At 49.6% G+C, this 12,105-nt stretch overlaps 1 protein-coding gene across 1 annotated transcript; it reads left to right on the top strand.

The window, feature by feature from the left end:
• The first annotated feature begins 5,983 nt into the window (after window positions 1-5,983).
• Window positions 5,984-9,835, top strand: Kazald1 (Kazal type serine peptidase inhibitor domain 1). Its single transcript, XM_050147803.1, has 5 exons — window positions 5,984-6,912; window positions 7,329-7,875; window positions 8,924-9,084; window positions 9,168-9,315; window positions 9,429-9,835. The coding sequence occupies exons 2-5, from the start codon at window positions 7,347-7,349 to the stop codon at window positions 9,521-9,523; spliced, it is 933 nt and encodes a 310-aa protein (XP_050003760.1). The 5' UTR covers window positions 5,984-6,912; window positions 7,329-7,346; the 3' UTR covers window positions 9,524-9,835.
• Window positions 9,836-12,105: the final 2,270 nt, after the last annotated feature.

Raw genomic sequence — 12,105 nt, 5'->3', positions numbered from 1 at the left:
AGTAGGACATTTTCTTATAATTTCCTTGGCTTGTCACATGATTGAAAAGTCTTTTTTTATTAAAAAACTTTTTGCTATTGACACGTTGTTTTTATGAAATCTTAGGACTTCAGCACAGCTCCAATCAATAATTGATTGATTTCTGCATTACCTTGTACTAGAGGACCTGGCAGACTCATATGGGATCAGATGTGTGTTACATATATACAAGATGATTCCTATTCCTGGTTGTATCTTGTAACTGAATAAATAATAAAATCAATTGTGTATCACCTGGTACAAATTCTGTGATTTCAATAGCAAAACAACTCTTTCTGCATATTGTAAATGGTAACTATGTTGAGAGCTTCTTTAAAATCCCTTAGTACCATGAGAACAGCATATAATTCTGACTTTTGGATAGAATCCTAAGAGCTTTGTTCCACTTTAATTAAAATTTCTGATTTGTACCTTCTTTCCTGATTTATTTGCATCAGTATAGAATGTAGGGCTCCAGTTATTCGTGTGTCATGTACAATATGAGAAAAGAGCCAGTTGGTTTTCTGATTAAGTTGAATTCTCTTGCTTTGGGATATAATCTCTCCCCCAAAATTACTATGAGCTCTTTGCCAGGATTAACCCTGGCACTAGCTCTGTAGACCAGGCTGGTCTCGAACTCACAGAGATCCGCCTGCCTCTGCCTCCCGAGTGCTGGGATTAAAGGCGTGTGCCACCATCGCCCGGCCATAGTTTGTCAGTTTTGTCATTATTAAAAGGTACTATAGGGGCTGGAGAGATGGCTCAGAGGTTAAGAGCATTGCCTGCTCTTCCAAAGGTCCTGAGTTCAATTCCCAGCAACCACATGGTGGCTCACAACCATCTGTAATGGGGTCTGGTGCCCTCTTCTGGCCTGCAGGCATACACACAGACAGAATATTGTGTACATAACAAATAAATAAATACTTTTTAAAAAAAATAAAAAAATAAAAGGTACTATAATTTCTGCTGGGTCTATTCCTGGTAATTGATGAAGTCTCAGTTTTCCTTTTAGACTTAATTCAGAGACATTTTCCACATAAACTTTTAATTTTTTACTCTGTTTATGTAGTAAGAAGATCCATTCTAAGATAATATCTTCTTTCTGCAATAAAATTCCTGTAGGGGACTATTTGGAGGGTAATATGACCAGAATGCAGTTAAGATTCAGATCCACATGGTTCACACATTCCTTCTGTCATTTCCTTTCAATAAAAACCAATTCTCTCTCAGATTCAGCTGATAATTCCCTGAAACTATTTAAATTCTTATCACCATCTAAGGTTTTGTTTAAATTAATTAGGTTATCAAGTTTTATCCCAATAGTGTGTCACAGATGGAAAATGTCTCCTGGTAATCTTTGGAAGTCATTAAGAATCTGCAATGATCTCTCCTAATCTGCACTTTTTGGGGTCTAATGTTTTGTAAGCCTATATTATAGCCTAAATAATTAATAAAATCTTCTCTTTGTATTTTTAGAAGCAATATGTAATCCCCAACAAGACAAAATTCTCTTTACTTTTTTATTCTTTCTAAAGTATCTACATTTGAATCAGACAGTAAAATGCCATCCATGTGATGGTAAACTATAGATTCAGGGAATTGCTTATCATTTCCAGTGGCTGAATTACAAAATATTGGCACAGGCTGGGGCTATTTAACATGCCCGGGGAGAACCTTCCATTGATATCTTTTAGCAGGCTGAGAATTATTATAAGTGAGTACTGTGAAGACAAATTTTTCTCTGTCTTTTTCTTGTAAACGTATACTGAAGAAGCAATCTTTTAAATCAGAAACTCTAAGAGGCCATCTTTAGGCATTAGAAGAATTCCAGACTGTAGCGAGCCCATTGGCTGGATCGCCTTATTAACAGCTCTTATATCTATTACCATTCTTCATTTCCCAGATTTCTTGTTAACAACAAATACAGGAGAATTCCAAGGGCTGGTTGATTCTTTTAAAATGTGGAGCATTTAGTTGCTCCTGTACCAGCTGTTCTAAAGTCTGCAGTTTCTCTGTTGTTAAAGGTCATTGCTTAACCCATTTTAAAATGTCAACCATTTTAAGGCTGTTGGTGTCATTGGAAGATCAGCAGCTGTTGTGCCCTATTCTTGTACAACCTGAATGACTGGTGACTTTTCTTTTCTTTTTTTTTTTTTTTAAGGTTTTTCAAGACAGGGTTTCTCGGTAGCTTTGGAACCTGTCCTGAAACTAGCTCTTGTAGACCAGGCTAGCCTCAAACTTACACAGAGATCTGCTTGCCTCTGCCTTCTGAGTGCTGGGATTAAAGGCATGTGCCACCACCACCCAGCTTGGTGTAACATGAATAATAAAAACCTAGAGACCTTTTACCTCTACCAAGTCTTCAAACTGAAGGGGCCAGATCCTGTCTCCACGAATCCTCAAACTCCACATTCTCTTTATATTCCTCTCTCCTTCCAGCCAAATTGCTCCTGTCTCCATCTCCCTAATGCTGGGATTAAAGGCATGCTGGGATCACCTTTGTGTGAGCTGTTTCTCTTTAAGAGAGACTCACCTGCCTCTGTCCCCAAGTCCTGGGATTAAAGGTGTGTGCCACCACCACTCCCTGGCCTCTATGGCTGACTAGTACAGCTTCTTAGTCCTCTGAGCTTCAGGCAAGCTTTATTTATTAAAACACAAATATACTACTATAAGGGACTGTCTCAGAGAATTTTCAGCCTATTCAAGGCAAGGGCTCTAGCTATATCCCTCGTCTAGGGATTGTCTCAGTTAAGTTTCAACACAGTGGAGGAGAGGGCAAATTGAAAGGGAAGGGAAATCAACCAGTGCACTAAGGAATGGGTTGTCGTTGTCTGTGAGTTTGAAGCCAGCCTGCTCCACACAGCAAGTTCCAGTCACCCAGGACTACACAGTGAGACCCTGTCTAAAGGGCAGAGGGAGCCAGAACAACAAACGCAGCAGCAAGTTCCAGGTCACCCAGGACTACACAGTGAGACCCTGTCTAAAGGGCAGAGGGAGCCAGAACAACAAACACAGCAAGGCAGCTGGTGAGATGGCTCATGGGAAGCACCTGCTGTAAATCCCGGCAAGCTGAGTTCAGTCCCCACATCTGATGGCAGGAGAAAGAAAACCTGCTCAGCTTGTTCTTTGGCCTCCTCCACTTACCTGCAGCAGCGTGTGTGCATCTGCATTTACACATAATAAATGAAATCTTAAATAAATGTAGGCTACTTTAAGTATTCTTCTCAACTTTATTCTTGCAAAAACTGATCATCAGGTGGTCAAAAGCAGAAGAGGAGATATTGGGGGTAGGCTGTAGGTGACAGAAAGAAACTGTCCAGAGATGGAGGAAGAAGGATGAACTAAAGAAACCACTGGGCTGCTGTTTGTGTAGATGTTTTAAAACCCATTCAGCTTGCCTGAGTGCATAGGTGTTACAGAAGTCAGTTACTGGCTATGCTACATCCATTTTGTAATGCTACTTGTAGCTAAATTACAATATTCATCTTCCTATCTGGCTGACTCAACTTTCTATATTTATTTCAATATTCTAATTTACCTAAGAGAATCTCTATTCATGTTTTTGGGTAGTATGGGAGATTGGCCTCTACTCTTTCTTTATAAAAATAATTTTACAAAATAAAGGATAGTGAGCATTATACTCAACCGCATTCCAAATTCTCTCAGGGTATTTACTGATCAGGATATTTATGATCCATCTTTACACAGTTGTGGTCAGGATCTATATACTTATCTTAATCTCATTTTCTACTTTAATGAGGGCACCTATCTGTCATAGTAGGTCAACACAAAGCATTTCATCTTAATCACCTAGCTTGAATCTTTCCGACTTAATTGATTCTAATATTCATAAGACGCGCAGTCCATCTGTATCCATTCTGTCAGTGTAGACCATTTGTTCCTTCTCAAAATGATGCCCCACTATTTTTCAATAACTGTACCAAAACTAACTTCATGAGGTAGAGGCCATAAAGTGAGTGCTCCCCAGTAGTTCCAAGAGCTTTTCCTGTTGTTTGTTTTTGGAGACAGGGTATTGTGTAGCCCAGCTGACCTCAAACTCCCTGTGCAGCCAAAGATGATCTTGAACTGATCCTCCTATGTACACCTCCTGAGTTCTGGGATTACAGGCATGTGCCACCATTCCTGGCTTCTACCATATTAAAAAAAATTAAGGGGCTTGGAGAGATGGCTCAGAGGTGGGGCACTGGCACTAAGCCTGAAGGAATTCAGTTCCTAGAGCTCGCAAGGTGGAAGAGAACAGTCGCGCAGGTCGTCTCTCTGACCTCCACGCTTGTACACAGAGTGTGCACACAGAGTGTGTACACAGAGTGTGCACACATGCACTTGAGCATCTATAGATACAAATAAATAAATGAATGTAGAAAAAAGATTAGGGAACAGCAAGATGGCTCAGAAGGTAAGGACGCTTGCTATGCATGTCTGATGACTTCAAGATGGAAGATGATCTGAGTCTTAAAAATTATTCCACGCTCCAAACAGGTGTATGCACGCACGTGCCTGCTCACATACACACATACACATATGGAGCGTCTTAGGATTTTTCCCAACAAACACAATAATAACTGTTAGAAAAAGATTAACCATCAGGAGTTCATCTGAATCTTGCCTCCCTCGTGCGTCTGCGTGCCTGGTAGTGACTGCACCGAATGAACTAAAAATACTTCCCTTTGGCCCAACAATAGGACGCTGATCAAACCAAGTCAACCTTTTAAAGCATAAGCAATGTAAATTCTTTTACTACTTCTAATGCACACCGCTGTTGTGTTGTTTAACGTGTTTTAAAGGGGACGCAATAGGTCAAGTGTCCGATGATGAGCATATGGGAATCCGACTAGCTAGGCTTTCAAACTGTTTTATGCGAACAAACTCATTCCAAAATATTATTACAGGGTTGGAACTGCAGTCCAGAGACATAGTTCTGACTTAACATATAAAAGGCTCCTGGTTTACTCGTCAGCATCACAAAAGTTACAGTAATAAGTTTTTCAAAGTTACAGTGGATCCCTAGTGTAAACAGTATGCCTGTCATTAGTCCCAGCTGCTGCAAGCCCACCAGAGGGCGCCCGTTCTCCGTCGTTTTAATCCCTAGCCTCTCATTAGTGGCAGAAAATTCAGATAAAAGTCATCTCTCAGCGTCGGGGAGTCTTTCACTTTTAATGCACAAGAACTTACTTAGCAGCTAGTCGCGGGGGGTAGAGAGTCCTAAAACACAGTGGTGAATTAAGCGGTTTCTACTAGAAGTGCAATGTGTAGCCATGACTAACACAAACACCGGTAACGATGAGGTGGAAGGAACGCCTAGGACCCTGGCGCTGGCGAGTTTGACAGTGGCTCCTGGCGCTGGAAGCTCACGGTTCAGCTACATTTCCTGGACTGCTCCCCCTCTACCGCGGGGGACGATCGCCGCCCCAAGGGGACCCCGGGAGTGCGCCCATCCCTCCGCTAGGCAAGCGCTCCTCGCGCCTCTTCCAGAACACTCTGCAGTCCTCGGTTCCCTTCCGCCCAGGGACAGCCTAGAACTACCGTCAACATCTGCTTGCTCCCGTTCCTTTCTGCCTTAAAACCCGCGGGCTTTCCTTCAGCACGCTTAGTTTCACGTTCCCATTCTCGCGACTGTTCCGAAACCTCGCGTGACGCTGGCTTCCCGTCTCCTCGGAGTTTGGGATTGTCAGTGTACAGTTCTTGTCCACCTCCGTCAGAAACCCTCTGGCCAGAAGCAGCGTCTGTGCGGACGGAACGGTCCTTTGCGGAGGGCTTGGTCGAGCTCACACCGGCGAGACAGCTGTCTCGGGCCGCAATAGCGCCAGGGCGCCGCGGGGGCCCGTGCGCACGCGCAGTCAGGGGCCTGTGCCGCATCCCGGGCGGGGCCTAGACAAGGCCCGCCCCTCTCGCCCCAAACCGGGTTTCCTCCCCGTCGGTGGAGTGCGACTTCTGGAAGTTGTTTGGGGGCCGGCAGGGGCGGAGTCTGTCTTTCTCAGGGTGGTGGGCGGGCCTCCGGGGGATGCTCTGCTTCCTGCCCCCAGCCCAAAGTGCCACCGTGGCGTTGGTGGCCATCTCCAGGCTGAACGCTTCTGGCCCTGAGATCCTCAAATTTGCAACCTGTAATCCGGACCCCGAGAGACGCCCTACCGAGAGTCGCCCGTCGGCCTCTCTGCGGCCGCTAGCCAGTTCCGACCTCTAATCACAGGGCTCCTCGCGGGTCCAAGCACCTGCCCTAAAGTGGGAGGGAGGTGACCAGATGTGGGATGGCAGATGGAAACGCTTATAGCTGCGCCCCGGTGGAGAAACTGGGTGGGCACAGCCGCACACTGTCCCGGAGGAAGCCGGCCCTGGGCCTGCCCTCCAGAGGCACCCAAACATCAACGTAAAATTTCTTAGCAACAGAACCCCATCCTTCTTGCCATTATGCATGCAGCTGTTTGCCGCTCGCAGGAACTAAATCAGATGAGACAGGACCTAGGGGTTCAGCCAACAGTTTGAGATCCTCTGCCATTCCCACCCCTACTCTTCGTCCCTAGTTCTCACACCCTTGCTTTCCTAGCTTCGGTGTCCGGTTGCGGCTGCTCTGTGCGCTCACAGTGACTATAGGCTAGGGTGGAAGTAAAAGGCGCAGGGAGGGTCCCTGTAGGCACTGGGGTAAAATTACCGGTCTCAGAACCTGGGAAGAAGGCGGGTATTCTAGGGGCGGGGAGAGGGGGCGGAGGAGCGTCTCTTTGAATCTCACAGTCTGTGGCTGCCAGATTCCCGAAGAAAGCAGAGGTGGCTAGCGGGTCTGGCTGGCCGTGCGCCCATCTCTTTCCGTTCCCCTGCCGGTTCTTTAGGATTGGAAATCGAAATCACAGCTGTTACGAAGGGCCTAATCCAAGGCACTAGGTGAGTCGCTGGACTCCCACAGCATCATCACCTAACCTGGACTTACTTCATGTGTAGTTTTATACACCTCGGGTGCATCAAAGTTGGGTCTTTTATGGAGATGGTTCTTGTGTGTGCGCGTGTGTGTGCGTGTATGTGCATGTGTGTAAACAAACATTCGTGCGTGTTAGGGACCATATCCTAAGCTTTATCACCCTTCTCTCTGCCTTCACTCTCTATCCCCCAAGACCAGTTCAATCAATCTCCAGGGAGTAACCAGGCCTCTTTGGTGGCGCTTCTGGTTGGCTCCAAGATAGCAGAGGAAGCGGCAATGTTAGAAACAAGCTTTTGTACGAGGACTAGTCTTTTGTACGAGGCTGGTCTTTCCGAATTGGGTTTATTTCTGACCTTCGGACCTGGCTTCCCTCTCCTGGCAGGGTGCCACCTACGCACTGATGCCTCGAATGCTCGCAGGGCTTCCAGCTAACCATGCTGCACCAACTCTGGCGCTGCCCCTGCTACTGTTATTGCTGGTGCTGTGGACCCCGCTCCCCAATAGCGCGAGGCGGTCCACAGGCACTGATTACTTGCGGCGAGGCTGGCTGCGGCTACTATCCGAGGGCGAGGGCTGTGCTCCCTGCCGACCAGAAGAGTGCGCTGCGCCGCGGGGCTGCCTAGCAGGCCGGGTGCAGGATGCGTGCGGCTGCTGCTGGGAATGCGCCAACCTGGAGGGCCAGCTCTGCGATCTGGACCCGAGCGCCAACTTCTACGGGCGCTGTGGCGAGCAGCTCGAGTGCCGGCTGGACGCGGGCGGTGACCTGAGCCGAGGAGAGGTGCCGGAGCCGCTGTGTGTCTGTCGCTCGCAGCGTCCACTCTGTGGTTCCGACGGCCGCACCTACGCGCAGATCTGCCGCCTGCAGGAGGCCGCCGGCGCTCGGCCTGATGCTAACCTCACTGTGGTGCACCCAGGGCCCTGCGAATCGGGTACGCAAACCCAGGGCTCTATGTACCAGGACTCGCACTTCCTAAAGGCACCGATCCCCGACAGCTTTGGTCAACAGAGTGAAAAGATGAGTGAGCCCTAGAAGCCTCAAAGGCTGCCAACTAAAACGCAGGTCGAGATCTGTTGCAGGTTTGATGTAATGTGCTGCTGAGAACCCTATCCAGACTGGCAGGGACCGGTCTCGGAGGGAAAAGGCACTTAGCCAATAGCTGGGTCAGAAATGAAAAGACTCCCCCCAACCCCCAAGCTTTTGCCCAGACTGCTGGAGAGGGATTCCTGTGAGACGCAGCCTGTTAACCCAAGGTCCCGCCTACCCCTTTTCTCTAGCATTTAGGGATTAGGGAAAGGAAGAGGGCTTCTTGTTTCTCTCGGCCCTCATCCTTGGGCTTGGGGTTGGGGGATGTTCAAGGCTGAGGTTTTCTTTGGCGGCTCTCACTTCCTCAGCCTCTACCTAACCAAGTCTTGTTGGACTGGAGTAGCAAGGAAAACAAACGCGCCACCAGGGGGTCCCAGCAGTTTTCCCCGGTGCACCCACGTGGTTTCAGGTTCCCTGCCTCGGCGCTAGTCCCACCTCCGCCTGCTCGGAGCCCAGCTCGTGTCACATTCTCACGACATTTGGAATGTGGCTGCACTTCAGGCCTTTGGGAACTGGGCCCGGCTAGAAAAGGGGAAACGAGGGAGAGCGGTGTTGGTTACAGAGCCCGTAGGAAAGGGGCCCCAGGGTGGAATGAGGACAGGGGAGCAGTCTGGGACAGTGTGTGATTGCTCAGCTAAGCTATGGGTCTGAAGGCCTGTTTGTGCAATTTGCACACTGCTTTGTGTACCTGTGCGTCTCTACCTGCTTTTGTGCTCTCGTGTGTATCTGCCCCTACGTTGGTCTCTGTCTGTGCTTATGGCATGTTTTCTTTGCAGATGTGTGTTGACCTCAGCATGAGTTGTGTTGTGTTCTGTGAATTTGTAAATTGCGTTCTTGCTGAGCTGGATACAACTTTCTGTTCTCAAGCCTCACCCTTCCATCCCCTGCCCCAGAACCCCAGATCGTGTCACAGCCCCACAATATTTGGAATGTGACTGGACAGGATGTCATCTTTGGCTGTGAGGTGTTTGCCTATCCCATGGCCTCCATTGAGTGGAGGAAAGATGGTTTGGACATGCAGCTGCCAGGGGATGACCCCCATATCTCTGTACAGGTAGGAACAGGGAGCAGGGGGCGTACTCCCGGAAACCCTAAGGTTTCCCCAAATGACCTTGCTGACAACACGTCTGGCTCCAGTTTAGGGGTGGACCTCAGAAGTTTGAGGTGACCGGCTGGCTACAGATTCAGGCTTTGCGTCCTAGTGATGAGGGCACCTATCGCTGCCTTGCCCGCAATGCCCTGGGCCAAGTCGAAGCCTCTGCTACCCTGACAGTGCTCACACTAGGTAAGGGAGCCCTGAGCTCGGAGCTCTGGACACCGGGAGGATGGGGTGTTTTAGGACCCTTCCCACACCACTGTGTTTGCATCACCTACTCATCTTTCTCCATCTGTTTGCAGACCAGCTCAACGCCACAGGATTCTCCCAGCTGCAATCGCTGAAGTCGGTTCCCGAGGAAGAGGCAGACCGTGAAGAGCTGGAGGATTACTACTAGGGCCAGCTCTCTGATCTGTGGCCGTGGGGCGTGTGGATATAGTAGTTACCCCTGCTGTGGAGAAGACATGGAGAAGACCGGACAGGGCGAGCAGGGTCCTTTCATGGATTGTAGCCTCAGTTTCCCTCTCCCCAGAACTCATCTCTCAGAAGCTTCCCACCTAGGGCACTTACTAACCATAGCTTGCACCGTGGAACTGATCTAGCTCAGTGCAGCGAGAAGGCTAGGCCAGCTTCTTGTCTGGTGCCACTCTAGTGGACAAAGCCCAGCCAGCCTGTGACTAGACACAGTGGGCACCAATAAAAAAATATAGACAAACCGAGCCACACTGCTGCAAACAGTTCTTACAGATGTACACACGGAGACCACACACCCCTGAGTGGCCCCCTACTTCAACAGGATTCTGGCTTGTAGTGATTGCAAACCCTAAACACAGGCCTGTTCTGTGAGAGAAGGCTTGAGCTCAGGCCTATACTGCCGTCTCTGGTTCTCAAATGTGGGATCCTAGAGCCTCTGGTTGGAGGGTGGGCAGAAATTATCCCCATCCCCCCACAGATCCCACCCCTAACCCCTGTTGGTATAGGGATAGGTTACCTGTTCCCTAGTCCTTATTCTTTTTTTTTAAAAAAATATTTATTTATTATGTATACAATATTCTGTCTCTGTGTATGCCTGCCGGCCAGAAGAGGGCACCAGACCTCATTACAGATGGTTGTGAGCCACCATGTGGTTGCTGGGAATTGAACTCAGGACCTCTGGAAGAGCAGGCAATGCTCTTAACCACTGAGCCATCTCCCTAGCCCCCCCCCCCCAGTCCTTATTCTTGCCTCCTCCCCAGGCAGAGTAGGGAACCAGGTCTATGTGAGTGGAACCCCAATAGGAATGCTTAAACTGAGTGATTGGGGCACCCATATTAGCCACACCCTTCCTCTGCTCCCTTCCCATTTCCCAGTTGAACCCGAAGTCATAGTAACCCTATTTCTAACTGTCCCAGTGGTGACCTGTCTTACCTGATTTGAGGTCCTTAACAAAAGCGCTCTTTGGCCTAAATCTCTCCTTCTATTCTCTGTACCTAGCCCGGGGACACTGGGGAATTTATGAAATTGCCTAAGGATAGGTTGGAGTTAGTCACCAGGCCAAGATGTGGTGTGTGGAAAGCGACGACCTCCTACGCGCCTGGGTTCCGCCCGGAGCTGGCGCCACCGTGGGGAGGGACGGCTCTTGGCTCTGTGTCTGGGTTTGCTTTGTGGGACCCAACGCAGGCTGCAGGGACCTCTGGGAAGGGCGTGGCCTGGAACCCCATCCAGGGGCCTGGTTACCCTTCGGTCGTGTTTGCACTGTATCTTCAAATGTCTCTGCCTGGCGGCAGCCACTTTTCCAATAGGATTCTCACGGTGGTCCCCAGTAATCGCACTCCGTTGCTTGGGCGGAGCACTTGCAGCGAACTGCTAGGGAATCGGAGAGTGCTGAAGAGTCTGGGTCGAGCCGGCCTGCGGCGTGGGGGGCGTCTTGCTGTGTGATCTCAAGAACGTCCGCTCCACCCTTCGAGAAGGGACCTGGGTTGGGTCCCTGAGTCCACCGTAGCAGCTTGTTCTTTGCTCTGCGGGGGCTCCAAGGAGCCCCTGTGGCTTGCCTGTCCTCTCTCACCCACCTGCAGAACACGGGCTGGTTCTTCGCCCAAACCCGAGTCTGTTGTGTCGGCAGCCTCTACAGGGAGTAACCTCCTTGGGCCCTCAGTTTCCCCTTCTGCCGCCTTGAGGGTTTAGGCCTCGACGCCTGGAGTGGAAGAACGCGCTGCGGCTCACCGCTTTCATCCTCCCTGCACCCCGCCTTTGCTGCAGAAGACCGGGTTTAATAATGTCGCTGGAAAGTGACACGCGATTTATTATTAAAGTAATGCGGGCGCGGGGACGGGAAAGGTTTAATAAACGCGCTGAGATGCCTAGGATTATTCACCGCAAATAAATGAGAGCGCGGGCGGTGTTTTAATAAATAATTTCCCGCGGCTCCCGAGGGAGGAAAGGGGCGGAGGATGGGGGAGCTGAGCGGCTGCGGAAACTCCCGGCTCCGCAGCCCCACGGGTTTCTAAGCCTCCTTCAGTAGATGGCTCACAGCCGCGGTGTGCTGTTCCTGGAGAGCCGAAGCAGAGAGGCCCAGGCCTGGAGGTGGGAGATGTCCTATGCAGCACCACCCTACCCCCAGCGCCCACCTCTGAGACTTTAAGTCGTTTGCTCAAGAAGTAGCAAATGAGTTCCATTCTGTGCGCACCCGGAGGTTGGGAGTCAGGCCGGCAGGATTAAGAATCAGGTCCTTCGCAAACTTGTGGTCCTGGCCTTGGATCTTTAGGGTGATCTGTTCTCTTGCTTTTGGCTAACCCTGGCTGCATTTCTCCTCCGTTCGGGACAGGGTGTATGGAGAAAACTGTCTGTACAGGAGTGTGTGTGTGTGTGTGTGTGTGTGTGTGTGTGTGACGCGGGTGCGCTAAATGCACCGACTCCATCTCCGTCTTTGGAGTGGTTGTACCACAGACGCTGCTTTTGACTACTTCTCTTAATAAGACTCTAAGGGCGCTCTCTCTCTCT

Source organism: Alexandromys fortis, unplaced genomic scaffold (genome assembly GCF_014885135.2).
Source record: "Alexandromys fortis isolate MF-2015 unplaced genomic scaffold, M_Fortis_MF-2015_v1.1 scaffold_16, whole genome shotgun sequence".
Lineage (NCBI taxonomy): Eukaryota > Metazoa > Chordata > Mammalia > Rodentia > Cricetidae > Alexandromys > Alexandromys fortis.
This window is presented reverse-complemented; position numbering and strand designations above follow the sequence as displayed.

Bases quoted from the DNA above. Each gene is read 5' to 3' on its own strand.
- Kazald1 (XM_050147803.1), top strand. From the start codon at position 7,347: ATGCCTCGAATGCTCGCAGGGCTTCCAGCTAACCATGCTGCACCAACT. The intron at 7,876-8,923 runs GTACGCAAACCC...CCCCTGCCCCAG, and splicing joins CCCAGGGCCCTGCGAATCGG to AACCCCAGATCGTGTCACAG. The intron at 9,316-9,428 runs GTAAGGGAGCCC...ATCTGTTTGCAG, and splicing joins CCTGACAGTGCTCACACTAG to ACCAGCTCAACGCCACAGGA.